This window comes from Vulpes lagopus, chromosome 5 (genome assembly GCF_018345385.1).
Source record: "Vulpes lagopus strain Blue_001 chromosome 5, ASM1834538v1, whole genome shotgun sequence".
NCBI lineage: Eukaryota > Metazoa > Chordata > Mammalia > Carnivora > Canidae > Vulpes > Vulpes lagopus.
In genome coordinates, this window is record NC_054828.1 from 118,068,638 (window position 1) to 118,093,449 (window position 24,812).

The 24,812-nt window shown below is 53.4% G+C and overlaps 2 protein-coding genes across 6 annotated transcripts in view; one reads left to right on the top strand and one right to left on the bottom strand.

Annotated features, from left to right (window-relative positions):
• LDAH (lipid droplet associated hydrolase) overlaps positions 1–6,166 on the top strand; it is a 105,435-nt gene extending 99,269 nt beyond the window's left edge. For all 5 annotated transcript variants that reach the window (XM_041755618.1, XM_041755621.1, XM_041755620.1 and 2 more), the window contains exon 7: positions 3,937–6,166. In XM_041755618.1, the coding sequence (XP_041611552.1) occupies positions 3,937–4,128 (192 nt within the window). In that variant the 3' untranslated portion in view covers positions 4,129–6,166. The remainder of the gene's footprint in view (positions 1–3,936) is intronic.
• Positions 6,167–12,548: 6,382 nt separating this feature from the next.
• Positions 12,549–24,592, bottom strand: GDF7 (growth differentiation factor 7). The gene is made up of 2 exons (XM_041754107.1): positions 24,157–24,592; positions 12,549–21,470 (listed from the first exon to the last, which is right to left on the bottom strand). The coding sequence occupies exons 1-2, from the start codon at positions 24,590–24,592 to the stop codon at positions 20,512–20,514; spliced, it is 1,395 nt and encodes a 464-aa protein (XP_041610041.1). The 3' UTR covers positions 12,549–20,511.
• Between the last annotated feature and the right edge of the window lie 220 nt (positions 24,593–24,812).

A 24,812-nucleotide genomic window follows, 5' to 3' on the forward strand; every position in this document is an offset into this window, starting at 1 on the left:
ATGTGTACTTTTTATCAACTCTCACGCGTATCAAAGCGAGTGCCAAGAAGAAAGAAACTACAGGAAATAATTTATCTTCTCACAGACCTTTGGCTTTAAACATTCCGCTGATAGCCTGAGATTCTCAGGTCACAATTCCAGTAATTTCCCGTCAGTTATCCCTCCTGTGACACGCAGCACCCCAGAACTACATAGACTTTGAGGAAGGCCGTAAGTGCAGGTGGTTGGGTACACTCCTGCCCTTGATGGTCACACTCAGTTTTCATAGCCAGTCTAAGACCCTCTCCCCCCACCACCCAGTCCGTAGCTTTTGTGTTTTCCTAACATGGGTCAGTTCATTGTTAATTGTAAACAGTAGTAAAAGGAACTGATTAGGAATGTTGCCCTGGGATATATAACCCAGCTTTACAACTCACTAATTGTTTGAACTTAAGCAACTTACTAAGCCTCAGTTTCCTCTTCTATAAAATAGGGATAAAATACCTTCCCCAGAGTATTGTTGTGAGGACTCTGTGGGAGTATAGAGCCTAGCACATTCTTCTCAGTTTTTATCAGTTCGTCATGTGTTGTGATGGTAATTTGTTTTGACGTATCGACACATAGTAGTATACACTCCTAACTATCATGCTTTGGTGTCCAGTTACTTCTTTCTACTTCACTTGTCTTGCCCACCCCCCACTAGTACCTCTACACACCCCATACTTTTTCAGTTTCCTGTTTAGGGTTACAGATGCAGAGTCTTCTGTTCAGATCTATTGCCTGTGACTTATAATCTATAGGGACAGGAAGTATCTTGACCCATGTACGTAAAGGCATTAGAATAACCACGTGTTTTACTTGTAAGCCAAGATTTTCATAGAGGGCCCTTCAGTGAATATAGTCTGAAGAAGAATTTAAAAAACAAAACAATGGGCAGCCCCGGTGGCGCAGCGGTTTAGCGCCGCCTGCAGCCCAGGGTGTGATCCTGGAGACCCAGGATCGAGTCCCACGTCGGGCTCCCTGCATGGAGCCTGCTTCTTCCTCTGCCTGTGTCCCTGCCCCTCTCTGTGTGTGTGTGTGTCTCTCATGAATAAATAAATAAGATCTTTAAAAAAAAAAAAAAGACACAAAACATAAAGACCTTATCCCACCATCACTTAGAGATTGAACAAAATCTAGCCTGCTCTAAATGGTTACTGGTCATGGAGGATTGAGAAAGTTAGATGAACATATGGGAAATCTGGAATCCTCACTATCACGCCATCTTGAACACTTTGTTGTTGTTCTAGTACATGCCTTGGGTAGCACATGCTCACGACTACTTGGACACGACTTGTCTCTTGATACCCTCTAACCTATGTGTATTATTCCTGCTCAACTGTCTGACAGTTTTATGCATGAGGGAAGGGTTGGTGTTTCCCCAGTGCTGAGGCTCAATAAGCGGGAGTGTTCAGTGGAGACATTTCAAGGAGTGATTGCCTCACTGAAAAGTAAATGCTGGGTTCTCCATAGAAATAGTTTTTGAAACGTGAGGCAGGAAGCAGCAGGTGCATACAGTCTCCTCATCAAAAAGACTCCTAGGGATGGTTTTCTGCCTTGCTCTCCCTCTAGCTTACTTTTTTTGTGGTAGGGCTTTTGACAAGACTTCAGCACCAGCTTGGGGTGGTGTGAGGGCTTCCAGGGTGCCTTTCTCAGTGTTTAGGAATCTTCAGGCAAGAGAATGCACTTGGAGCAGAGAAAACACCCCGATGGACACAAGGCCAAGTCAGCATTTCCGGATTTCCCAGCACTGTTTCATACTCTGAGGAAGTGCAGAAACCCCTGGACATGATGACTGTACCATACATTATTTCCTGGGTATAACTTAAAAGATTCTTGTGGGTAAGGGTAGGGCATGGTTTAGAGAGAACCTGAAGTTATTAGCCCTATTGGTAGGTAATGAATGCCTGCAAGTAGCTTGTCTTCCCAGCAATACCTCAAAGGGAAGCTGTGGCAGGGTGTTGCTGGCCAGAGTAGTCACCCACTGGCCATAACACTGCAGTGTGCCAGACCTGTAGAGACTGACACCTGAAGGAACAAACCAGACCACTGCCAGGCTCTCTGTTCTCCAGCAACAGAAAGAACTTCATACTCTGCTAGGAGCCATGGAAAAATGAATTTCAGTTTTAGGGGCTTTGGAGTGTCCAGAAATGGTTGTAGTGAGACAAAAACAAAACAAAACAAAACAGGAGAATGGGAAGAATAAGTGAGCAGCCTGTGAGCCAGAGATCCTTCGCAGTATTCAAAACTAAAACCCCAGGTGACAACCAAAAAAAATCTCTACAAAGTTATTCAGAGTCAGTCTGCAACTCAAGGTTTAGCTGTTAATAATTGACTCTCTGGAGTACTACATCACATATTTTCTTCTTTAAAGTATTGCTTTAAAAAAAAAATAAAGTATTGCTTTAACTAAAGTATCCCTTTAAATACAGGTTAAATCATAAGGTTCTTGTAATAAAGACCAGTGTTTTTATAAGTGCAATCTCTTTTGTCCAGCTAATGGATTTAATGGCCGTTAGAGTAGAATCACCCAGTGGGCAATAGCACATGTGTTCCATCTTATCTTCCCATCACAACTTTGGCCCCTCCAGTCTCTCATTGCCATTGTAGCAGGAATAAGTGTCCTACCATGGAGACATGGCCATGTCACCTCATTGCATGGAGTCTTTTGTTAGCTCCTGTGGACTCCAGGTTTCCCACCCCCCCTTCCCCTATTGCTGGGAGGAAGTAGAGCATTCCTGTGAAACCTTTTATAAGCTGAAATGGCATAAAGCAAGGGAGCATTTACCTTTAATGTATCTGGTGAAAAGTTTTTGAGTGTACCCAGACCAAAAAAAAAAAAAAAAAAGAACTTCTCTTAGGCTTTTCTGATGCCTTAGGACACATCTTGCTAGTGGGTGCACACAGTAAATCGAGGTAAAGCACAGATGCTTGCAGACACTGCTCAGAGCTCTGGTGGCTTGATGCGTAATGTAGTTCCAGGGGGAGGTGCTCGGGGGAGCCACCCTCACTGCTCCAGGGGCATGCAGCCTCTATACCTGTCCACTGCCACACACACACTGAATTCTACTTTCCCTTTTAGCCTTTATTCATAAAAGCGAAAATCCTCTTTGGATTTCTTTCAGGTGGCAAAAACAGGTACTAACATAGGTGTTTCCGTAAAAGCAAAGCAGTATAACACAGAGTTTGGGAAAGCAGGGGATACCTCTGTGTGTGTGTGTGTGTGTGTGTGTGTGTGTGTGTGTGTGTGTCATGGGCAGGTCTAGACTGGTATCTGGTAAGGGTGTCAGTAATGTCTTCAGGGAGGCTCTGTCTCCATGTAGCTGCTTGCTATCACCTGAAGTATAATTATATCACCTGCCACTGAATCAACATACTGTCCTGCTGCACAGAGCCTATTCATAGAAATGTTATAGACACTCTCAGGGTTCTGGTGACTTTTCATCTGCTACATTGAGAAGCCTATCTGATTCATCTTTGGGTGCATTCACCTACCATGTGGCTGCATGAAAACGGTGAAGTATCTAATAAATAGGTCACTGATCACCCAGTGATTATGTCCCAGTAACTCGTCCTTGTCCTCACCAGCCGTCTCTCCAGTCCTGCCCATCCCAACCACAGTGTACACAACTTGGCTGGCACATCCTTTTAGTGAATCATGGGTGACCGCTCATACAAGACTCTCCCTCTCGATGTGGGGACAGGTTTCTTCTGATCAGGTGCCTCTTAATTCACTCCTATGAATTCGCACCATGAAGGTCACTGCCTTGAGAGAGCCGTGCTCTGGAGGGAGCCCTGGGACTAGCGTACAGGGCCAAGGATGGGTGCTGTTTTCAAAGCCTTGCAGATTGCTGGTGCCATGTTTGTGTTGGAAGAAGAAAATGTTTTCTAATAAAATGTTTTTGTCTTGTCTTTTAGCTTACATTTTACTATGGTACTACAGATGCTTGGTGTCCAAAAGAATACTATGAAGACATAAAGAAGGATTTTCCAGAAGGAGATATTCGGCTCTGTGAGAAGAAAATACCTCATGCATTCATCCTCCATTTTCCTCAGGAAATGGCTGACATGATAGCTGACTGGCTAAAGGATGATCTGTCTAAAATATAAGTACTGACCCATGGAAACATCACTGACAGCTAGTACATAGCAGCAGTGGCTGTGCCGTCTCTTAGTAGTTAGTAGTATACTTGGTAGGTAAGTGTTCAGTGTGAATGTTTGATAATAGAAGAAGGGAAAAAAAAGAACCTTTTGGCTTACTATCAGCTCCTAGCTAGCCCCCCATACTACAGGCTGAAGTAAACACAGTTGATAAAATACACCATAGGTTTAACAGCACATTTTCCAAGACTCAGGGAACACAGAGATCAGTAATCTAAACAAGACCCTTCATGTTTGCATGAGATTACCCCAGTGGCACCATGCAGTTGATTGTAGTAGGCAGGATCCTTGCAGACAAAAGTCTAAATTTAGTTGATTTGAATCCAGTTACCATGTAGAATAGGCTCTCCTAGAGGAAATCATGAAATACCTACTAGAAAATGTAAAGGGGATCAGTAAAGTATAGAGTCAGATATGTAAGTGGACGAGGTCTTGAGGATGCACATTCCAGGAGCAGGAAGCGGTGAGTAGTGGATCTTGGTAGCGGACCTGGACAGAAGCTAAAGATCAGCCCAGACTAACTTTGTAGAGGTCTTGGCTGAGGTCCTCAGTATCACACTGGATACCAGGACAGCCTGCATCACCCGCCACTCCCCCTGCGATACTACCTTGCAGCATGTCACAAACCACCAAGCAGTGCCAGCATCAAGGGGAGGCACTGCTTGTCTGCATCTCTAAGATGCAGCTTCTAAGAAGCTTCCCTGAGGAGTGAGACTTCCTGATCTTCCTGCATTAGTTGGAGACTGAAGTTCACCAGACATAACTTTGGTGAAGGAACGCGATGAGAGCTGTTGAAGGATCCTGACTGTACCTCTTGCCACAAGACAGCCGGCAAGCTCTGTGCTGAGCTCTAGCCTTCCAGGTTGGGAGGCCCTGGGTGTCCCAAAGCCAGCCTGTACCTCCACATAAGAGTTGCCCCTTCTGTGATTTTTCCAATAAAACTGTATTGAGGACCAGCTATGAGCCAAATACTGTGCTAGGCATTGAGGATAGAGTTCTTGGCTATGTCATGATTCTTTTCTTAGGAAAATCTTCCAGTAAGTAACTTTCGGGAGGGCATCTTTCAATTGCTGAATAGAGAATTGCTATAAATGAGTTCTACATTTCTGCCCCGGCTTTGTTAGTTGGAAAGAAATTGTTTTACTAATGAACCAAAAGAAGCCATAATGAATCATGTGAATTCACCTTCTCTGGATGCCTTGAGGTCCAGTAGAGAAGCTTGTTCTCCAGTCTCGAGTAGGCTCACTATATTTCTGCCTTCCCTAAAATGACTCAATCCTGGGACCCTAGGAGCCAATAAGTCCCACTGACAGCAGTGATAGTTGACGACTAATCAGAACATTCGGTTTTCTCCTAGAGGAGACCCCCCTCATGGTGTTATCATTCCTTAAGAACAATAGAATATTGTCCTTCCTTCCAAAGCCCTAAATCCCCTATGAAGGATTCAGTTCTGATATGCTGCCAACCCAGTGGTGAGCATAGAACAAGTTGCTGTCCTGGCATGGCTTCTGCATCTGAGCAAATGACTTCTCAGAAGGGAAGAGCCAAGCCCCAGGCAAGGAGTGCTCTTGGCCCTGGAGAGAAGCCAGGAGACACACAGACCATTGGCACAGGGCTGCACACGAAATCCTGATTGCCCTCTGTGAGGGGAGGCCTTCTGGAAGTCTGATGTTAGAAGCTTAGGATTCATGGCTCTGCAGTGCCTTGCATATAGGAGATGCTCAGTAGTACTAACTTGACACATTTGAGCAAGTCCTGGGTGAATCACACCTACTAGAATAATAATATCCCCTAGCTTTACTTTCAGCATTATTTTATATTACTACGTATTTCAGAATTCTACATGTATGACATTGTGTCTTAACTTTGGTTTTTCAGAGCTTAAAAAAATGATAAAAAGTAAAATGATAAAGTAAAAGATACTGGCTCGTTTTCTGTTTATCATCTGATGCCCAAATTAATTTTCAAAATAAATGTTTTACCAGCATTTACAACTGCCTGGCCTTATTTCTCTGGGGAGGAGGGTATAATCTGAGAAAGTCAAAGTCTCTCTCTTAAATTGAAAAGCCATTTTTCTCAGTACTTCTTTTAAAGAAGGAAGAATCCGACTTTAGGAGATTAAAGTTCATTTTATTTCATTAGGAATTAAACCAAAGGGCAGCCCCGGTGGTGCAGCGGTTTGGTGCCGCCTGCAGCCTGTGGTGTGATCCTGGAGACCCAGGATCGAGTACCACACTGGGCTCCCTGCATGGAGCCTGCTTCTCCCTCTGTCTGTGTCTGTGCCCCTCTCTCTGTGTTTATGAATAAATAAATAAAATCTTTTTTAAAAAAAAAGGAATTAAACCAAAGACTAAAGGCTTCCATGCATATGTACGAGGTAATAAGGTATAAGAACTCTGGAGACCTCATCATCTGTGTAATTATTAGGCAACTTTTTCTAATTTTCCAAGCTTCGGTGTCCTCACTTATAAAATAGAATTAGGGATCCCTGGGTGGCCCAGCGGTTTAGCGCTGCCTTCAGCCCAGGGCATGACCCTGGAGTCCTGGGATGGAGTTCCACATCGGGCTCCCTACATGGAGCCTGCGTCTCCCTCTGCCTGTGTCTCTGCCTCTCTCTCTATTTCTCATGAATAAATAAATAAAATCTTTTAAAAAATAAGATAGAATTAATAATGCCTACCTCATATTGTTCGAAGAAATAAGTGGAAAGGCAAAATTAAAGCTTTTAGTGCAATTCTTGACCAACAGTATCTTCTCAATAAAGATTGACTATAATTGGGCAGCCCCTGTGGCGCAGTGGTTTAGCGCCGCCTGCAGCCTCTAGTGTGATCCTGGAGACCCGGGATTGAGTCCCACGTCAGGCTCCCTGCATGGAGCCTGCTTCTCCCTCTGCCTCTCTGCCTGCCCCTCTCTCTCTCTCTCTCTCTCTGCCTCTGAACAAATAAAAAATTTTTTTAAAAGATTGGCTATAATAATTTATTATTAAACATCATCATCATAAAAAAACAGACTAAACTTGATAAACAGTGGATGAAATCATTTTCCAAAAGCATTTCTGTCTATATGTTCCAGTCAGCCACATGGATGGTCCTTTGTCAAAGATGTAGCTTCATAGGAGTTTATCTAGTGTTGAGTGAAAAGTCTAAGCTAGAGTCATGATCACTACTGCCCAAAGGGTGTCCTCAGGCTGTGCTGGGGACAGAGCATCTCCAGAGACAGCTCCTGAGGCTCTCTGAACTCATATCACTATCCACTTCCCCAGAGCCTCCAAAGATTTGATTTCTCTCCATTCACTCTCTCTCAAATAAGCAAATCTTAAAAAAAATAATATGGAATTAATTTTAATATAATGTAGGGTGGAGAGAAGGGCAGAGGGAGAGAATCTTAAAGCTTAGGATGGAGCCCAACATGGGCCTTGATCCCACAACCCTGAGATCATGACCTGAGCCAAAACCAAGAGTCGGATGCTTAACTGACTAAGCCACCCAGGCGCCCAAAATTAATTCCATATTAAAAAGGACTGAAAAGACATGACAACTTAATGCAACACTCAATCCTGGATTAGATGCTTTCTTATAAAAAAAACATTGTTGGGGCAGTTTGCACAACTTGATCAGGGTCTAGAGCTGGGAGTAAGAAATCAATATTAACTTTAGGACTTCAGTGGTTGGCGCGTGGAGAAGAGAACATCCTTATTTGTACTGAAGACACACTGAAGTGTCTGGTGGTGATGGGGCATCATACCAGTTTACTCTCAAATGGTTCAGAGGAAAGAAAATGTTCTGCAGCTTTTTTGTAAGTTTGATATGAGTTTGAAATTTGTAAAAGTAATTTTTAAAAAGCCATCGTGCTCTCTCCTGCATATGTCTCCCATTGCTTCTTTTCCAGAAAGTAAATTTCTTCATCTGAGCAGTAAGTGGAGATTTGAGTTCAAATCGTGGATCTGTCATTTATTGGGTTTGCAATGCTACATTGGCTTAGCCTCCCTGAGGCTCCCCCTCCACCCATTTCTACATTCATAAAATACTTGCTTTCAGGATGCCTGGGTGGCTCAGTGGTTGAGCATCTGCCTTTGTCCCAGTGTTCTGGGATCAAGTACCCCATTAGGCTCTCCACAGGGAGCCTGCTTCTCCTTCTGCCTATGTCTGTGCCTCTGTCTCTGTGTCTCCCCTAAATAAATAAGTAAAATCTTTAAAAAAAAAAAAAAAAAACTTGCTTTCCTTTTGAGATGTTAGATTTGGAGAGGGTTTTTGTTTGTTTTTAATGGGATTAATTGAGGTCATGCATATAGCATCTAGCACCCTGTCTGGCTTATGGTAGATGCTCTGTAAAACAGTGACTGAAGGAAAAGCCTAGCAAACTTGTTTTTCTTTTACTGTCTCCTCTTTGGTGCAGCAGAGAACCCGGTGATGTCTCAGCTTCTGCATTGTTTCACCTAGGCTAGCCTGCAACTTGATTCTTGCAGTCTTAGCATTTCTGCTTCATGTTGGGGGTGGGGGGAGGGGGTGGTTGCTCACCTGGCTCAGCTTTCTGGTCCCAGGCCATGCCATCTGTCCTCCCCCATGCAGCACAGGATGTTCGAGCATCTGCTTTGAGGAGACTTTACGGTAGATTTAGGAAAGTTGCAGGAAGCAGAACATTTCTTAAATAACATCAGGCATCATCTTTGTTCCTGGCCTTTTCTTTGCAGGAGAGAAGGGGACATACTTGGGCTGCTCCATCCTCTGGAAGGTGGGGTTTAAAAGAGGGGTCAGTGGCTGGAACTAAGTGTGCTCTGTGAACAAATCTCTCTCTGAGGCCTTAAGGCTGAAGCTCTCCCGCAGGAGTCCCTTTCCAAAGTGGCTGAGATTCCTGCCTATGCCCCGTGGAGATGTAGGTGAGTGATGGCTCTGGTCCCCCCTGGGGAGCCACTGTGTGACATGGGTCTGGCCTCTTCTGCCAGACTGAAGGCTCCTGGATTCCAGTAGACAGGGGAAGAGGAACCACCCAGAGGGAGAGGGGAGGCAGTTGCTCTTAGTGCCAGAAAGACCGGGGGAGAGCTTGGGTGGTGTGGGAGAGAGGAGGGAGCCTGCAGAAAGAGGCTGCTGCACGCTGGGGGGGGGGGATCCCTGGGGGGGGGGGGATCGCTGAGGTTACCCTGAGGCTATCTTGAGCTTATGGCCTATTCACCAGATCACCACAGAGGGGGGAGGTAAGTGACTGGCTCAAGATCTCACAGCGACTGAGAGGCAGCCTCTACTCCAGAGCCAGGGCTCCTCCCCTTTCCACACCATGCTGCTGCCTCCTGGAGGCGACAGTGGGCAGCCCCACAGGAGTGGGGGGCTGGACCTGGGAATCAAGGGAAGGGCCGTTGAGGGCCAGGTTAGCGGGCCAGGTGAAAAGGAGGTAGTTGCTAACATCGGAATGGTTTTAGAAGAATGAAAGCTAGAACAGAGACCAGCTGGCAGGTGACAGGGAGGGGACAGGGGAGGGGGCGGGGGAGGGGGGGCAGCAGGCAGGCCGCACATGGCAAGGAGGAAGGCCCGGCTGCCTGCAGGGGCCCAAGCGCAGGCTGCAGCCCTCCCTGTGACCTCCACTCTGGCCAGCCACCTTGGCCCTCCAGGTGCTGACCCCTCCCTGCACCTGTGCTCTGAAACCTTTGGCATCCACCACTCCAGCTCTGGCAGTGGCCAAGCCTCTACCCTCCCCGCCCCCAAACCCGGCCCCAAAGGCCAACTGCTCGTGCCGCCCCCTGCCTCCCCCGCAGCCCTCATGGCACCCTGGCCATGTCTCTACTGGAGAACTTACCAGCCAGGGCTGGAATTGTTTTTCCAGTCTCTGCTCCTCCTGCCCCCGCCGCCCAACTCCTTCCTGCCCTTAAAAGGAGAGTCCGAGGACATGGAACTTGTGTCTTGTCATCTCGGGGCTTATAGACTTATAGGGCCTCTCCACGGAAGAGTCAGCAAGTGTCACCTAAATTAAAGTGTGTACCACACCTGATGGCCAACCTGTCAAGAAGCACAACGCTCTCAGGGTCAGACTCTCAGGGAGTCACATGTCAGAGACGCTGCGCCCCTCACAACGAGTGTGGAGATGGTACTGGGAAGTGGACGGGCTCTTTCATCCCTCAAGCCTGCCCCCGGCTGAGCCGCGCAGGACAGGGGCGTCGAAGGCAGGCTTTCGGGCGCTGGGCACGACAGGAAGCCAGGCCCCCCGAGCTTCGGGCCCGCTTTCGTTCCCTCCGACGGCAAGAACTTCATTCTTCCGAGGTCAGAAAGCCTCTGGAGCCTGAGTATTAGCAACTACCAAATATGTGGTTATTACTTCTTGAGTGCTAACCCCGTGCAGCACCCCAAGCGGGAATTACAGCAACAATACACAAGACCATGCTCTGGGATAGGAGAGCGTTTTCATTTTGGATCGCATTCCTCAGACATTCTGGCAGAGGGGCCTGGGCTGACCTCCCCACGTTGGGACGGACTTCCTTGCTGGGTAAGTCTATGGGAAAATTCTTCTTCCCTGGGATGGGAATGTGACCCTGTGACTGGGCGTCCATTACAGCCAGGGGGTGCGGGTGCACCTGCAGGGCCCCCCTCCTCACACAGGGACTAGAATCCCGTCTCTGCAAATCCACCCAGCTCAGGCTCTGCACCACAGCTGGGCTTCCTCCTACTGGCCACTGCTAAAGGGCCGCGCACCTGCATGCGATTAGGACTGGCAGCCGCCCACGGCCTCGCAGTCGGTGGCTGCACACTGGTGACACGTTGCAACGGATGAGTTTCTCCCCAGATCACCCTCCCTTCCGCACAGAAGAGTGTGGGGCGCCCCGGGAGCACGGGAGCACAATGCACCCACAAGCAGGGCAGGCAGGGCCACCCACAGCAGGGCAGCAGGTGGCAAGTGTCTGCCTCGGCAGCCGGGCAGTGAGCAGCCAACGGGCATAGAGGGTGTATCAAGCAGCCCAGGGCCCCCCAGAGGGAGCTGAGCCGGCAGGCTTCTCCTCCCTTTAGCATCAGTCCTTGCGGACCTTTGAGATGTGCTCTCATCAGTGTTAGGATAAATGTCTAAATGCTACCCCTGGCTTTCCTTTCTCCCTGTAACTACCCACAGTCTGCTTACTCTGTATCCAGCCCCCGCAACCACAGAAAGCCCGGGTGGGCCACGAAGGGACCAGGAAATAGGAAAATGAAGAACCGCCCAAGGATGGTTATAAACAAAGCATGAAAAGACTTTACACTTCTCCAGGGCAGAGTCTTAAATCTTATATGGAATTGTACCTACCAAGTGAGTTAGTTGAAAGGTGAACATCATTTTCTTCCAAAGAAAAAGACTCCTTTATTTAGTACTGATGAAATTAAGAGGCAGAAGGGGAGCAGACTTTCTTGATCCACTTCTCACCAGAAAGAGACAAACACGACCACCGGGACAGCAGGACACCTGATTACGGTGGACGTGCCCTGCCCTCACCGTGCAGAAAGGTGGCTCCCGCCAGGCGGTATCCACATCCCAGAGGAGGTCACTCTGGTAATAGGTCATTCCTGGCAGCCAAGTCCCTGTCCTTCCCCAGAAATATTTTGGGAACTGATGAAATAGCTTTCTCCTTCCTCTGCTGCAGGAAGAAGTTATGAGTGGCTGGTCCTCTCTGGCCGGGTCTGGGAGAGGTCCTGAAGGGTCTGAGGTGATGCTACTGGGCACAGATCTTTATCCTTGTCTGGAGAGCGTGGAGCAACAGCGGCCAAACTGGCTGTAGGACTTCGCTGGTTTCACTAAAATATGTAACTGGCCTTGCAGGGGAAGCTGCTGTAACTGGGCATTGCTCTGGCTGTGGGTTTCAGAGGCTTCCCTGCACAGCTCAGAATGGGGGTGCCCAGGCTTCCTGAAGTGAGACAGATCCTCCAGCGGCCTGCTGTGTGTGGAGCAAGACCTTTCCGCTCAGACTGTGTCTGCAGTGACAATGCTCCCTCACTACACATAGCCATGCCCTTTTCCAAAGAGAAATCTGTCTTCTGCTGCGCTTTGGCCTCTTCACCCCCGAAGCCAAGCTTGGCTACCTTCCCGTGCAGTGGCTTCACGCGGTACAGGCCACGCAGTGTTCTCCAGAGTCACGGCGGTTACGACCCGAGGCCCCCAGATGCATGCACAGGACAGCCTGCGCTGTTTCAAGGGGGAATGGTCAGAGTGAAGACTGACAGGCCCAGAGCCACCGTGTGGCCCCATTGGCATGCAGTTGTCCTAACACCTAAACGGTTGGCTTCTGTTCTTGGTGTGGAGCACTGGGAACCGACCACCAGAGAGAGGCTGAATAGCAAGGCAAAAAAAAACCATTCTCGAAAGACCAGCCAGGAGCAGGTGTATCAATAAAATATTTAATCAACTTATCTGTACAACATTTGAAAAGGGCTAATGAAGAGCATACGAGCCTGTTTAACAAATATATACTGCTATATAACTGTCAAGAAAAATAGAGATTGCTGTTTTACAGTTCATTTACATTCCAGTATGTACAATCTATTTAAACTTGAGAATACATATACACAGTGGGTTTGTACCTGGCCTGGAAAAGCTCCGTGCCAGCTGGTCTGGGCATGAGCAGCACTCACAACATCAGCTCATGCTGCCCCAGCGGCCCAGCAGAGCAGCAGGGAGGCGGCCCGCTCTCCAGCCTCCAAGCCTCGGAGCTCTGCTCTGGCCAAACCAGAGCTGGACGACTGCCGACGAAGGCGATCTCAGCTTGCATTCAATGAGCTTAAAATTCTCACCACTTTTCCCATCTGACTCCCGAGCCAAGCTGAGAAATAGTGGGTATGGCTGTGAAATGAAAGGGATTTCAGCCCCCCGAAATAATACATTCTGTCTTCAGCTGCTGAGGGAATGGTACGTATTGAGCTGTGATGGCATTACTGTAATTCTGAGTTTCGCTCATATCCTTAGAATCACGGTATTGGCAGCAGAGTCAAGGTGCTCGCTCGGAGGCAGGGCGCCCGTCATGTCAGAAGCTGCTGCCCACCAAGAGCCTGCTTAAACAGACGTGTGCCAGAGGCTGGTGCGGGAGTTCTGCAGGAACCTCTTGATATCTATTTAAAATTCTTTTTTTCCAAACTTTTCAGAATCCCCTATTCTCAACTGCTGAACATCAAGTTGCACGCAGCATACAAATCCTTGTAAAAAAAAAAAAAACGCATTAACTTTTCATTTGGGGCGAAATACTTCCAGCTGAGAGACCTAAGGGGACTCAGGATTCTTTGTCACAGGAAACACAGAAGCTGTTTGCACTACGGTAAAAAGTGGAATACAAAAAAACAAAACAGAAAGCCCCAAACAACAACAGGAAAACAGCAATTACTGTAAGGAAGCTGATGTTCGCCATCCGTGATTTATCGGAGGTGGAGAAAGCCAGAGAAACTCTGCTTTCCAGAGTCTCTGTTCCTGGCTTGGAACACTCGAGTATCTCCCGGCCAGAAAATACATTCTTGCTTTCTCCCTGAACATGTATCATCATTTTCTAAACAGAATGCTGAATGGCTGGCTTTCTTCTGACTCTGACGGGCCCTGATCCGGAACTATAAATTGCAAAAAAATAAGCCCTGCTTGCAGGGGCACCCCATCCTCCAACCACAAGCCTGCTCACCTCAAGCCAAGCTGCTGCTGTCCCGAGCCCCCCAGGGAAACCTCAGACATGTGCGTCTTTTCCTGCCCTCAGCAACCTTCCCACGCTCGGAGATACACTCACAGGCCAAGAAAGGCTTCCCGTGCACGTTGTCGGACTTACTTTTCAGACTCACTCCACTGAGAAGTCCAGGCAGGCTAGGGCTGCCCAGGCGCTAGGTCTGAGGGAGGCCAGGCTGGTCAGGAAGCTGTGCAAGTGCGTCAAACAGCGGCCGAGTGTGTGCAGGTGCAGGTGCACGGAGCCACCACGCCCCCTCCCACCTTGCAGCGGCACCAGGCAGGGTGCTCAGGGGCACTGCAGCCAGTGCCTGCCTCTGCTTGCTTTGTGTTTACCTCCAGCTCAGCAGGACCCCGAGCCTTGCAAGGGATCTGGTTTCTGTCAAACAAAGGCACACCTCAGCACCGGGAGGTTCAGACAAGGTTCTAGATTCTTGCAGCCAAGTGTCCGAGCAGGGTGGAGGCTCAGAACAGGCATCTCACCCCGACCGCCCCATCTCTAGATGCAGCAGCTGGGTGTGGTCACTGCCACTGCCAGTCAGATGGAGCAGTGCAGAGACAACTTTTGCAAAGAAGACAGCGCTGACCCACCTCCTGCCTCGTGCCTGGCCAAATCTCCAGCTGCCTCCACACCGCACTCCTAGTCGCCAACAGCTCAAAAGATTGTAACACAGAAATGCAGAAACCAAGCAGCTGGCCACAGCCTGGAAGGTCTGGACTACCAGGCTGAAAGGTGCCTGAGACTCGACCATCAGAAGCTTTTCCTGGTTTTTCTAAACAACTTGTTTCAGCTTCCTATCACTGACTTAGAACAAGTGGCCCTGTCTGGAATGAATAGTTTCTAACCAAGCGGAAGGAAGTGCTTCATAGACCAGCATGCCAAGCTGTCCTGCCAGCAGACTCAGAAACACCTCTTTGCAGAAGCGTCCATGCACACTGCAGCCCTCTTGCCGTTGTAGGGGGATGCAGGTGAGGGAAACCAGCCCTGTCCTTTGCAGCCCAGACACATACACTCCCACACACAGATGCCAGAGGGGCCTGCAGGACTGCTCCCTGGAGGTGTGCGAAGGCAGGAGCAAGCGGACCAAATCCCCCCAGGCGGGCGGGTAGGAGGGCGTGCTGTACTTTCCAACAACTCTAAGCACAAACTCGAAATGCAGACCAGTTTTTCAGTGACCTCACTGACACTCCGACTCCACCTTTCCCCAGGTTCCTCGGCCGAAAGTGTGGCAGCCACTGTGAAGCGCCAACCCAAACGCTGCCCAGTCAGAAGGCCAATGGCCAAGTCCCAGGCCGGCCTCAAGCACGGGCCTGGTGCCGGCAGTTTGAGGGTGGGTGGGAAGAAGCCAAGCTCTGGAGGAGCTGGGTGTGCACACATCATGAGCAGAGAGTATCCCTGAACCAATCATCGGAGCCCACGCAGCAAATGTCAAGCCCTCAGTCACCCCCATTGACTTCCTAAGCCAGCTTCCAACCCTCTTCCTGCAGCTGCCTCCAGGCAGGTGACTCCACTTAAGGGAAGTGTGGCCTTCCTGACCAGAATAGGCTTCTCTCACCTTGAGCCCTGTCGGGATTTAACTATTTAACAAGCTAAAGTCCAGAAATGGCAACAAAAGGAGGAAGAAGCTTGCTCTAGCCCAAGTGGCCAGAAGCTCCAGGCACAAAAGGCAGAGCTCCCTGAAAAATTATAAGTTACCTCTTTTGACTCCTCCCTGTCTCTCACTGTTAAAATCTAGCACCATTTTTCAGGCCACAAAAAGGAAGAGAGAAAGCAGCTCTGTAGGTGCCTGCCGCTGGGTCACTCCTCCAGCAAGCTGGACCAGACATGGGCATGGCAGCGAGGAGGGGGTGGGGGCCTGTGGGGACCTGGCCCAGCACTTCACCCTACACAGGCTTGCTTGCCTTGTCCAGGGACTCTGGGACAGTCCCAGGTCCCTGCTGGGCTGCCAGCAAGGCCCAGGCTTGCCTTCTTCTGCCGCTCCCACAGAGGCCCCAGCAGCAGGCGGCAGTCTTCCCAGAATCTGGTCACAGGACAATCTCAGCAGGTGTGGCTCCACCTGCCCCTGGGTGTGTGTGGCGGAGTGGGGTGGGGGTGGGGGGACAGATCTCCAGCTGGGTTGGTAGTGCCCCTCACCCAGAACATAGGAAAGCTTGTGGCTTTGGTGAGCTGAGCCCTACCCCTGAGATCCCGGGCTCCCCTGCACCTGCCTTGACCCAGCTGGAAATCAAAGCCACATCCATAAGGCACCAACAGACTCTAGGATTGTAATGGACACACGTGTACACGTGCGCACGCGCGCGCACACACACACACACACACACACACACATAGACACAGGCAAGAGCTGTGATACTTGTGAGAAGTGGCTCTGGGATTGGGGGGCGGGGGGCCTTTCCAGGAACAGTCACACCTCCTCTGCCTTTAAACTCTGTTAATGGACTTTTGGACCATCTAGAATCCTAGAACCAGGGGACTGGAGAGCTGCTCCTTTTACAGGGGCAGAAGTAGAAGCTCCAGGTAGGGAGGTGGCTGCCCATGACCGTCCCAGACCTCTCAGGAGGCACCTTTCGGAGCTCCAGCACCCAGGTGACCTCACAGCAGGCAGACAGCAGGCGACAGCAGGGGCAGTTCACTCCCGGGTACACAGAAGTCCGCAGACACACCAGCGCTGCCCGGACACACCTCAGAGGGCTCCAGTTCCCTCCTGTCCTGCTCCCCACGTCTCTCAACTCTGGGGCGCTCTTGTCAGCTGCCTCTCTTTCCTTCCCAATCCAGACACCTCAGGGGGACAACGCAGGTCCTTCCCTGCCTCTGACAGATGGCTGCCTCCCAGATCCTCGATGCTGCACCTGTCTGAGGGCTCCTGGCCCAGACCCACTGAAAAGGCCCTGCTTTCTGGGCCGGGGGAGGCTTCTGTGTCCCCACCAACCTGCTCTCAGGAGATTGGCGAGGCCCCAATGACATCTGTCCCAGAGACAGCGGTAGTGTTTGCTCTTCTTCTCACAGGCTGTTCCAAAGACTAGATTCAAGCAAGGGAAGAGTCTGCCTTTTATTGTGCACCAAGTCCTCTTGGGAAGAATTCAATTTTGTTCCCTGCTTTAAGAAGACAATCAGTCCACAGTCCTGGATTATTTTCTGCTATGAGTTTAAATAAAAAATCACAAGCAGGATAAATGACTTCTTAGATTTGAGTTACGCTCTGATTACATCCACAGGGTGGTCCCTACTCCCTTCCACACTGACAGCGGGGTCCCCACTCCTGCGGACACCTCCAGGAGTCTGTCCCAGGAGCAGTCACTGCACTGGCTTTGCTAGGTTTGACTCGACATCACACAATCCACAGCTCTTCTTTTTCCCATGCCACTCTGGTAGTAAGATGTGAGCACACTAGGATGAAGCCTAGGACGTACACGATGAATGGACAGACCGTGAGCTAAGACAACAGAGCCTGCCACCAGGTGAGCATTTCAGATTTCAACCAGGTGAGCATCTGGGCATCGCTGGACACGGCCGTCTGCCAGTGGAAATGTCTCCTTTAATACAGAAGTCTGGCTTCTGCCGTGTCTAGGCAGCAGAACTAGACGGTCTTCATGTTTAGCAGACCCAGTACCGACCCCCTTGGGCACCAGCTGGACTGCCCCGTGCTCCCCAAGCAGGGACGACATCCTATTCTCTAGCACGAAGGAGTGGTTCAAAAGGCCTCAACTAGAAGTGCGCATGTCTCCCCAACAAAATGGAAAATTCGCTGTACTGGAGGAGGAATATTCTGGTGGCCCCAGACCCAAGAAGGTCTGAGTTGGAGAGGGGGCACTGCCTCCACCCACAGTGCCATCACACTTTATCCCTACTTGCCAGCAGCCAGCTCTCCCAACGGGTGGGGACCGGGGCTTCCAGCTGAGTGATTTGGCCCCGCACCCCACTGCCTAGAAGACAGACAGTACAGGCCACTACCCACTGTGCTAGCAGAATCCTCCTCCAAATCCTGGCAAAGCTCATCCAACCACATCATAGCAGCAAAGACATGTCTGCTTCGACATGTGGTGGGGCCCTTTGCTGTCATTTTCACAAAGTGTGACACATCTTCTCCATTCACCTACTTTTAACTCTGAGATGCCAGAGGCCTGAGTTGAGTTATAGCAGGCACGGGTGGTCCCTGGTGGCTACGTACAGCTCCTGAACAATCCTGGAGACACTGCCACTCCGTAAACAAGAACACACTGAGGGTATCCGAGAGCACGAGAGCATGGAAGGAGCTGCCACTGCCCAAGGACCAGCCCCCTCCCCGGATGCAGCTCCAGATACAGGAAGATGCCTACTTCCTCCATCACTTACAACACATTGTGGTAGAAAGGAGGTCATCTGGAAAAAACTGAGAAAATGGACATTTTTTTTCCCTGCCACGAAAAGCTCAGGCTAAATCAAAACATCTCTTCTCAAAACATTGTTTCTCCTAGTCACTAAAAAAGAATCAAAATGTTTCCTTTTGTCCAAGATATTAAATAACCTAGAATTTCTGCAGAGTGATAGTGTTTCATTAACTCCCTTTCTAAAACTTCAAATACCACAACCTCTCATATTTTAGTGTCATTTTTTTATTCTTCATTATGACAGAGCAATCGCCGTGCAACTATTAAAAACTACTTGGAAAAGTGAAGCTTCTCTGGCCAAATCCATAAACCTAAGGGGACCACGGGTCACTGAAATTGAGAGGAAGTGTACCATAGCTGCCACTTTGGGAATTTTGTTTGTGTGTTTTAACCTAAAGAGACTTGCATTTTCTGATTATTTATAGCTACTCACGTAGCCACAGCATATAAATTCATATTATAAGTGCATTTTCTTTTCCTTTGGGGGAAATTTTACGGGATAAAACAGATTCAGGTGGGGCCCTTAAGTAAATTCGCTGTATCTAAATCCTTAGTATTCCTCTCTCTGGAATATTTAATCACTGAGAATTAAAATCTGGACCTTAGCATCCAAGACAAGAAGCATGGAATGGATGCCTTTCTCAGGAACCCCGAAGGAGAAAGCCCAGCATGACCTTAAACAATACCCAGGGAGGCGGCAGGGGTTTTCAAAGAAGCCCTCTGGAGCCCCAGACAGGTGGGAGTCCACATCGTTTCTCCTCTCCTCTCCTCCTCCTCTCCTCCCTCAACCATTTAGGCAAGGCCACAAAGGACTCCCAGGCAGAAATGAACCAAATAAAACAATGTAGGATGGGTGTTCCAGCTTCCCTTTACAGGGGCAGGCAGTCCTACCATCAACAAGACAAAGACAGGACTGGAGGAGAGGCTTCCCCTTCCGCCCCCCACCCCACTCCCCACCGAGGCCCTGCCCTTCTGAAGGGGCCACAGCAGCCAAGCTGCAAATGCCCCTCTACACTGCAGAAGGGAGGGGCGGTGAGGGGCTTCCTCCTGCCTTGAACCACTGGGTTCCCGGGGAGCTGAAATCTCACAAAAGCACTTTTGTGTAGCTTCACTTCCCGTTACTATCACACTGCCAAAACCTACAGCAACAACACAGTGAGAGCGTGTAAAAGCCAACACAGACTTGATAGCTAAGCACAAGCACATGTTGGCACATTGCGAGCACACCATTTGGAGAGGGTTGCGCCTACCTGGCAGAGGAGCCTGAGACTTCTGCAGAAGCCCGCCCCAGGACGCCTCCCTGCCTCTTTCAAAGCCCTGGGAGCCTCTTTCTCAGCTCCTTAGCAAAACCTCCTGGCGGGTCTCTAAGAAAAGGCATAGCGGTGGGCCTTTCCCCATTCCCAGCCACTGCACTAAGCCTCCCCCTCAGCACCCCCAAGGCATCGCTGCCACCTTGAGCTGCCCAGCCCTGAAGCTTCAGAACTTGGCCCATGCCACCCCACCCCCAAGTTCCTATCAGACCAGACTGGCGGTTTATAGCCTCTCCACCATTTCACTTCCCCCTCAGAAGAAAAACATCCCCCCCACACACACATTCTAGATCATTCCTAATTAGAACTGACGTTTTTTAAAAGGGTAGTGCTGACCCTTGCAGAGATCTGGGTAGTTCCACCATGAATTCTTTCGGACAAATGTTCCCTTTCAAAACCGAAGGGGCACGTTAGATTTTTAAAATTAAAGAATAAACACGCCTTTTGCAGCGGTTCCTTCCCGGAGTAAACGGCCTCCACGCAACGCAAATCTTCAGAAAGGGCGGGAGACAGCCTTCCTACCGGTCAACACCGGGGCGCAACAGCGGGCACTGAGCCACCCAGCCTGGCGTTCCCCCACACTCAGCCACAAAGGAAAAGGGGGTGGGCTAAGAGTCACTCCACTACCCTCATTAATTCACCCATTCTGGAACCCCCAACCCCCTAACCCGTTTCTACCGGACTTGGTGCCTGTCATTGCAACCTTAACACAACCAGCATCCTCTCTCTCCAAAAGGGGGCGGTGGGAGGTGCGACGGGGAGTTTGCGGAGTACGCGTTCCTTGGGGAGGTCAGGTCTTCTCTTGTTCGCAGGGCTCTCCGCTGCTGCCCACGGGAAAGGTGTGCACGAGTGTGTGGGTGTGAGTGCGAACGCGCGCTCTCCCTCCACGGTGCGGGTTCGGGGCCAGAGTCCGACGCGCACCCACGCTCCTCGGCGGGGCGGGGGCAGGGGGTCCCGGGGGGCGGCGCGGCTGCCCCTTCCCTGGCCGGGCCGGGCCGGGCCGGGCCGCAGGCTACCTGCAGCCGCACGCCTCCACCACCATGTCCTCGTACTGCTTGTAGACCACGTTGTTGGCCGCGTCGATGTAGAGGATGCTGATGGGGCTGAGGCGCGCGGGCACGCAGCAGGAGGCCGGCGCCGCGTCGGGCGCCATGGAGTTGAGCAGCGTCTGGATGATGGCGTGGTTCGTGGGCTCCAGGTGCGAGCGCAGCGGGAAGTCGCAGACGCCCTCGCAGTGGTACGCCTCGTAGTCCAGCGGCGCGATGATCCAGTCGTCCCAGCCCAGCTCCTTGAAGTCCACGTGCAGAGGCCTGCGGCTGCAGCGGCTCCGGCCCCTGCGCCCGTGGCCCCGGCCCGCGCCCCCGCCGCCGCCCTGCGCCGGCCGCGCCCCGGCCAGCGCCGTCCGCCGCCGCCTGCGACCCCCGGGGACCGCCGCGGCCGACCCGGGGCCGGGTCCCGGTCCCGGGTCGGGCGGCGGCTCCGCGGCCAGCGCGGCCCCGAGCGCGCGGGCCTCCCGGAACAGGCTCCCCTTCCTGCGCGCGCGGGAGGACACGACGAGCAGAGCGCGCTCCTCCGCCGCGCCGCGCGCGCCCCGCGAGCCGAAGCCCAGCCCCCGCAGCGCCAGCGGCTCCCGCGACGGCCCCGCCACCGAGCGCAGCCGCAGGCAGAAGGCGCGGGCGGCGCGCGGCTCCCGGCGGTGGCGGCGCACGGCGTCGGCCACGTCGAACACCTCCCAGCGCGCGCGGGCCAGGGGCCGGGCGGCCCGCGAGTGCAGCAGGCGCGGCGCCCGGGCGGCGCGGGGGCAGGTGGACAGCAGCAGCAGCGGCGGCGCGGCGGCGCGGCCGGCACCCGCACCCGGCCCGGGCCACTCGTGGCGCAGCACGCGCAGCTCGGCTCCCAGCACCTCGTCGGCGTCGGGGAGGCTGGACACGTCGAACAGGAAGCTCTGGCCGGTCTCGGCGGGCGAGTCGTCTGCAGGAGTCGGGCAGAGACAGAGAAAGGGCGCGGTGAGAGCGGAGAGCACCCCGCACCCCGCACCCCGCACCCGGGCCGCGGGGCCTCCCAGCTGCAGCGAGCCCGCCTCCCGGTGCGGCGCTCAGACGGCCGCCGGCCCGACCCCCCAACCCCGACCGGGCCTTCCGTCCCGTCCGCCCGCCCACGCGCTGCCCCCGCGACGCCCCACGGCACCCACTTACCGCCGAGCCCCGGGCCCCCCCCCCCGCCCCCCGGGGCCACGACGGCTGCCGCGGCCTGACGCACAGCCTCGGGCTCGCGGGGCCTGGACCCCACGGCAGACTTGCGGGCGGCAGAAGGCCCGGGGCTCCCCAGAAGCCCTGCGCCCCGTCCAGGGTCCGGAGGCCCGCGGAGCCCCGCGCTGTGCCGGGACTGCTCACTGTCGCCCAGCGCAGGCCCCGGGACGGCCGCGGAGGCCCGGCTGGGCGAAACGGACCATTCACGTCCCCCGAAAACTCTGCAGCTTGGGCTGCCTCTGCCCCGGCTCCGCCCGGACCCTCCTGCCGGCCACGACCTGCCTGCCCTGCAGGCTGGGGCCCTGCGTGCCAGTCGTCCAGGGGGGACGCGTCAGCCGCGCTGCCGACCCTCCAGGGCATCCAGCCTCCCGGCTACGCTGCAGGCGAGCTAAGGCCCAGGCGGGAGGCGCCCGGCTCGGCCCAAGGGCTCCTAGCGGTGCGCGCTGCTGGCCGCGGTGGGAAGCTCCTAGCTCAGCTTCTCCCGACTTTCTGCGACCTCCGATGGAGGTGGGAAGGCGGCAGAGGAGCGCAAGGAACCTTCTCCGAAGGGTTTGGGGCAGCCCGGGCTGCAGTGAGGGCAGCGTCTCAAGGAGGGCTCGCCTCCAGGACCCGCCGATCCCTTCGCAGATACACTCTTTCCCTCCGTTATGACTTAGCTCTCAGGGTTTGGGGGTTTTATTTCTGGTCGTGGGCACTTTTTTTTTTTTTCTTTTTGGGCTTAGTGAGGGAAAAAACGGTTGAAATTCCACCGAGAGCAGCAGATAAGGAGCTCCCTTTGAAGAAGGTCATATGGTTTCGCTTTGCCCCAAAGTCGGAGAGACTGTGCACACTGCCCCCGCCACTGAAGATCTGCTCGCCCACCACTGCCGCCAGGCCCTCACCTCCTGAGGTCCAAAGTCTGGGCTTTGCTAGTGGCTTCTGTGGACCTCAAGTAACCCTGCTCCAAGTTGAAGCTCCGAGTGGAGAGGGAGGGAGGCTCCGAGGGCCGGGCAAGTGCTTCCTCCCCCCTTGCCACTGCTTTCCCTCTGGGCTCCCCCGAGCATTTTTTTCTGAGCTGCCTCTGCAGCATCTGCCCGGGGCCAGAGTGCTGCCACTGCATCCTCTCCTTACAGAGGGAAGAAGAGAAGTGCCCTCAGAGCCTTGCCAGCCAAGCAGAGCTCCACAAGAAAAGATTTAGCTCAGGCTGAGGCTAATGGTAGGCCTAAGTCTACTTAAGAAAGCAGCTGGCGTCCCGCACACCCACCTCCCCTCTATCCTGGGGGCACACGCAGCAGCCTCAAGGCTGGAACCTTTGCAGGGGCCCTGGCCACCAGCACCCAGGCTTTGTAGGAGTACTCAGCCTCCAATCCAGGGAGCATACCAGGCCTTCAGAGAATGCTTGATGGTTCCCACTGAACTATAGGGCCATCTGGGCCCAGGAGGTCCCGGCACCCAAAATAAAGCAGTCTGTGTGTAGGCATGGTGTGTGTGTGTGTGTGTGTGTGTGTGTGTGTGTGTGTGTGTGTAGGAGGAGGTGGGTGATTTTGTCATTGCACCACCTCTACCTGCTTTCCGGGGCCAGAGTCTGGGGTGTACAGCAAGAGACCCTCCCAGGCTCAGCCAGCCTGCCGCTTCCTTTCCAGCCCTATTCCCCTTTCTTTCCCTCCTGCCTTCCATGCTGGGTCTCTGGCTGGATAGAATTAAGGCCAACATTACTTGCATTTCCGCCTGAAATTAGTTAAATTTTCCCTATCTGTCTGCTTTAATGACTTCAATAGAGATTAATAAAATCCAGATGACACACGGCAACCGCCACAGTCATACGCACGTCCTACCTTTGAAGGACCCGGGACAGAGTAAGGTGGGGTGCTTGTCCCAACCAGGCCTGCATTCCGGCAGGGTCTCAGCCACCATCCTCTGCACGTCCCACGACTGGAGTCCTCCACCTCTGGCTGTCCCAGGGGCCCAGCACAGGGCAGGGGCACCCACAGCCATACACCTCCACCCTGACACAGCCTGCCGAGAGGGGACCTCCGAGTACCTGGGGATGCCACCAGCCTCTCCAGGGGCCGTTTATTGCAGCCTGCCTCTTTCTCTCATTCCCCTGATTTTCCCCCAGTTTGTGCGGGGCCCTCCCCAGCCCCCCAGGAGCTAGAAGCTGCAGAGTTTGCTGCAGTGAAACAGCCGCTGCCACCACCGCCGTCACGGCGCAGTCCCTCTCGGCCCGGGCCCCTTGGTGCTTCGGATCCCGCCTCCTCGAGGGGACCCGGCCGGCCGGCAGGGCCAGGACGATCCGGCGGAGGGCCCCGGCTCAGCCCTTCGGGGTGCGTGGGCCTCGGCGGAGCCTCCCCCGCGAGGCTGGGACGTGAGGGCCGCGCCCCGAGGGTCCGGAGCGGACGGGACGGACGGGCGCAGAGAGGCGCGAGTACCTTGGTTCGCCTGGTCTGCGAAGCCGGTGATGGTGTCCGCGCGGCCGCGGCGGCCCGAGCCCGAGCCCGAGCCCGAGCCCGAGCCCGAGCCCGAGCCCGAGCCCGGGGTGGAGGCGGCGGCCCCGCCGGCCGGAGCCCTCCCGGCCAGGTTCCGGTAGAGCGACATCATGAACTGGTGGGGCACCACCGAGCCGTTCCTGAAGCCGGAGCCGGCGGCCCTGCGCGCAGCGCGGGCTCCGGGAGCCGCGGCGGCCGGGGCAGCGGAGACGCCCGCCGCCGGGGCGAGGGCCCGCCCGCCGCTGCCGCCGCCGCCCCCCGGCCCCCCGGCCCGCCCTGCCCCCGCCGCTCGCAGCACGGCGGCCGCCTCGAGCCCGTCGCGGGGCCGGCAGGCGCTCAGCAGCCAGAGGCACAGCGCGGCGGCCGCGCTCAGGTCCATGGGCTCCGCGGGCGGGCGGCGCGGGCTCCGTGGCTCCGGGAAGTCCCCCGGCGCCGTGTGAACATAGTGTTTAATGACGGGGAAGCGTGCGCAGCACCGCGGCCCCCTCCCCTCCCCTCCCCTCCCCTCCACCCCACCCCGCCCCGCGCCCGGAGCAGCGCCCCCTGCTGAACGCTGGGCCGCAGCACCGCGCCCCCCGCCCGGCCGAACGCGGCGTCGG

Excerpts from the sequence above, each read along its gene's own strand:
- GDF7 (XM_041754107.1), bottom strand. The coding sequence starts at position 24,592 with ATGGACCTGAGCGCGGCCGCCGCGCTGTGCCTCTGGCTGCTGAGCGCC. Across the intron at positions 21,471-24,156 it reads CGCAGACCAGGCGAACCAAG|ACGACTCGCCCGCCGAGACC; the intron begins GTACTCGCGCCT and ends CGACTCCTGCAG.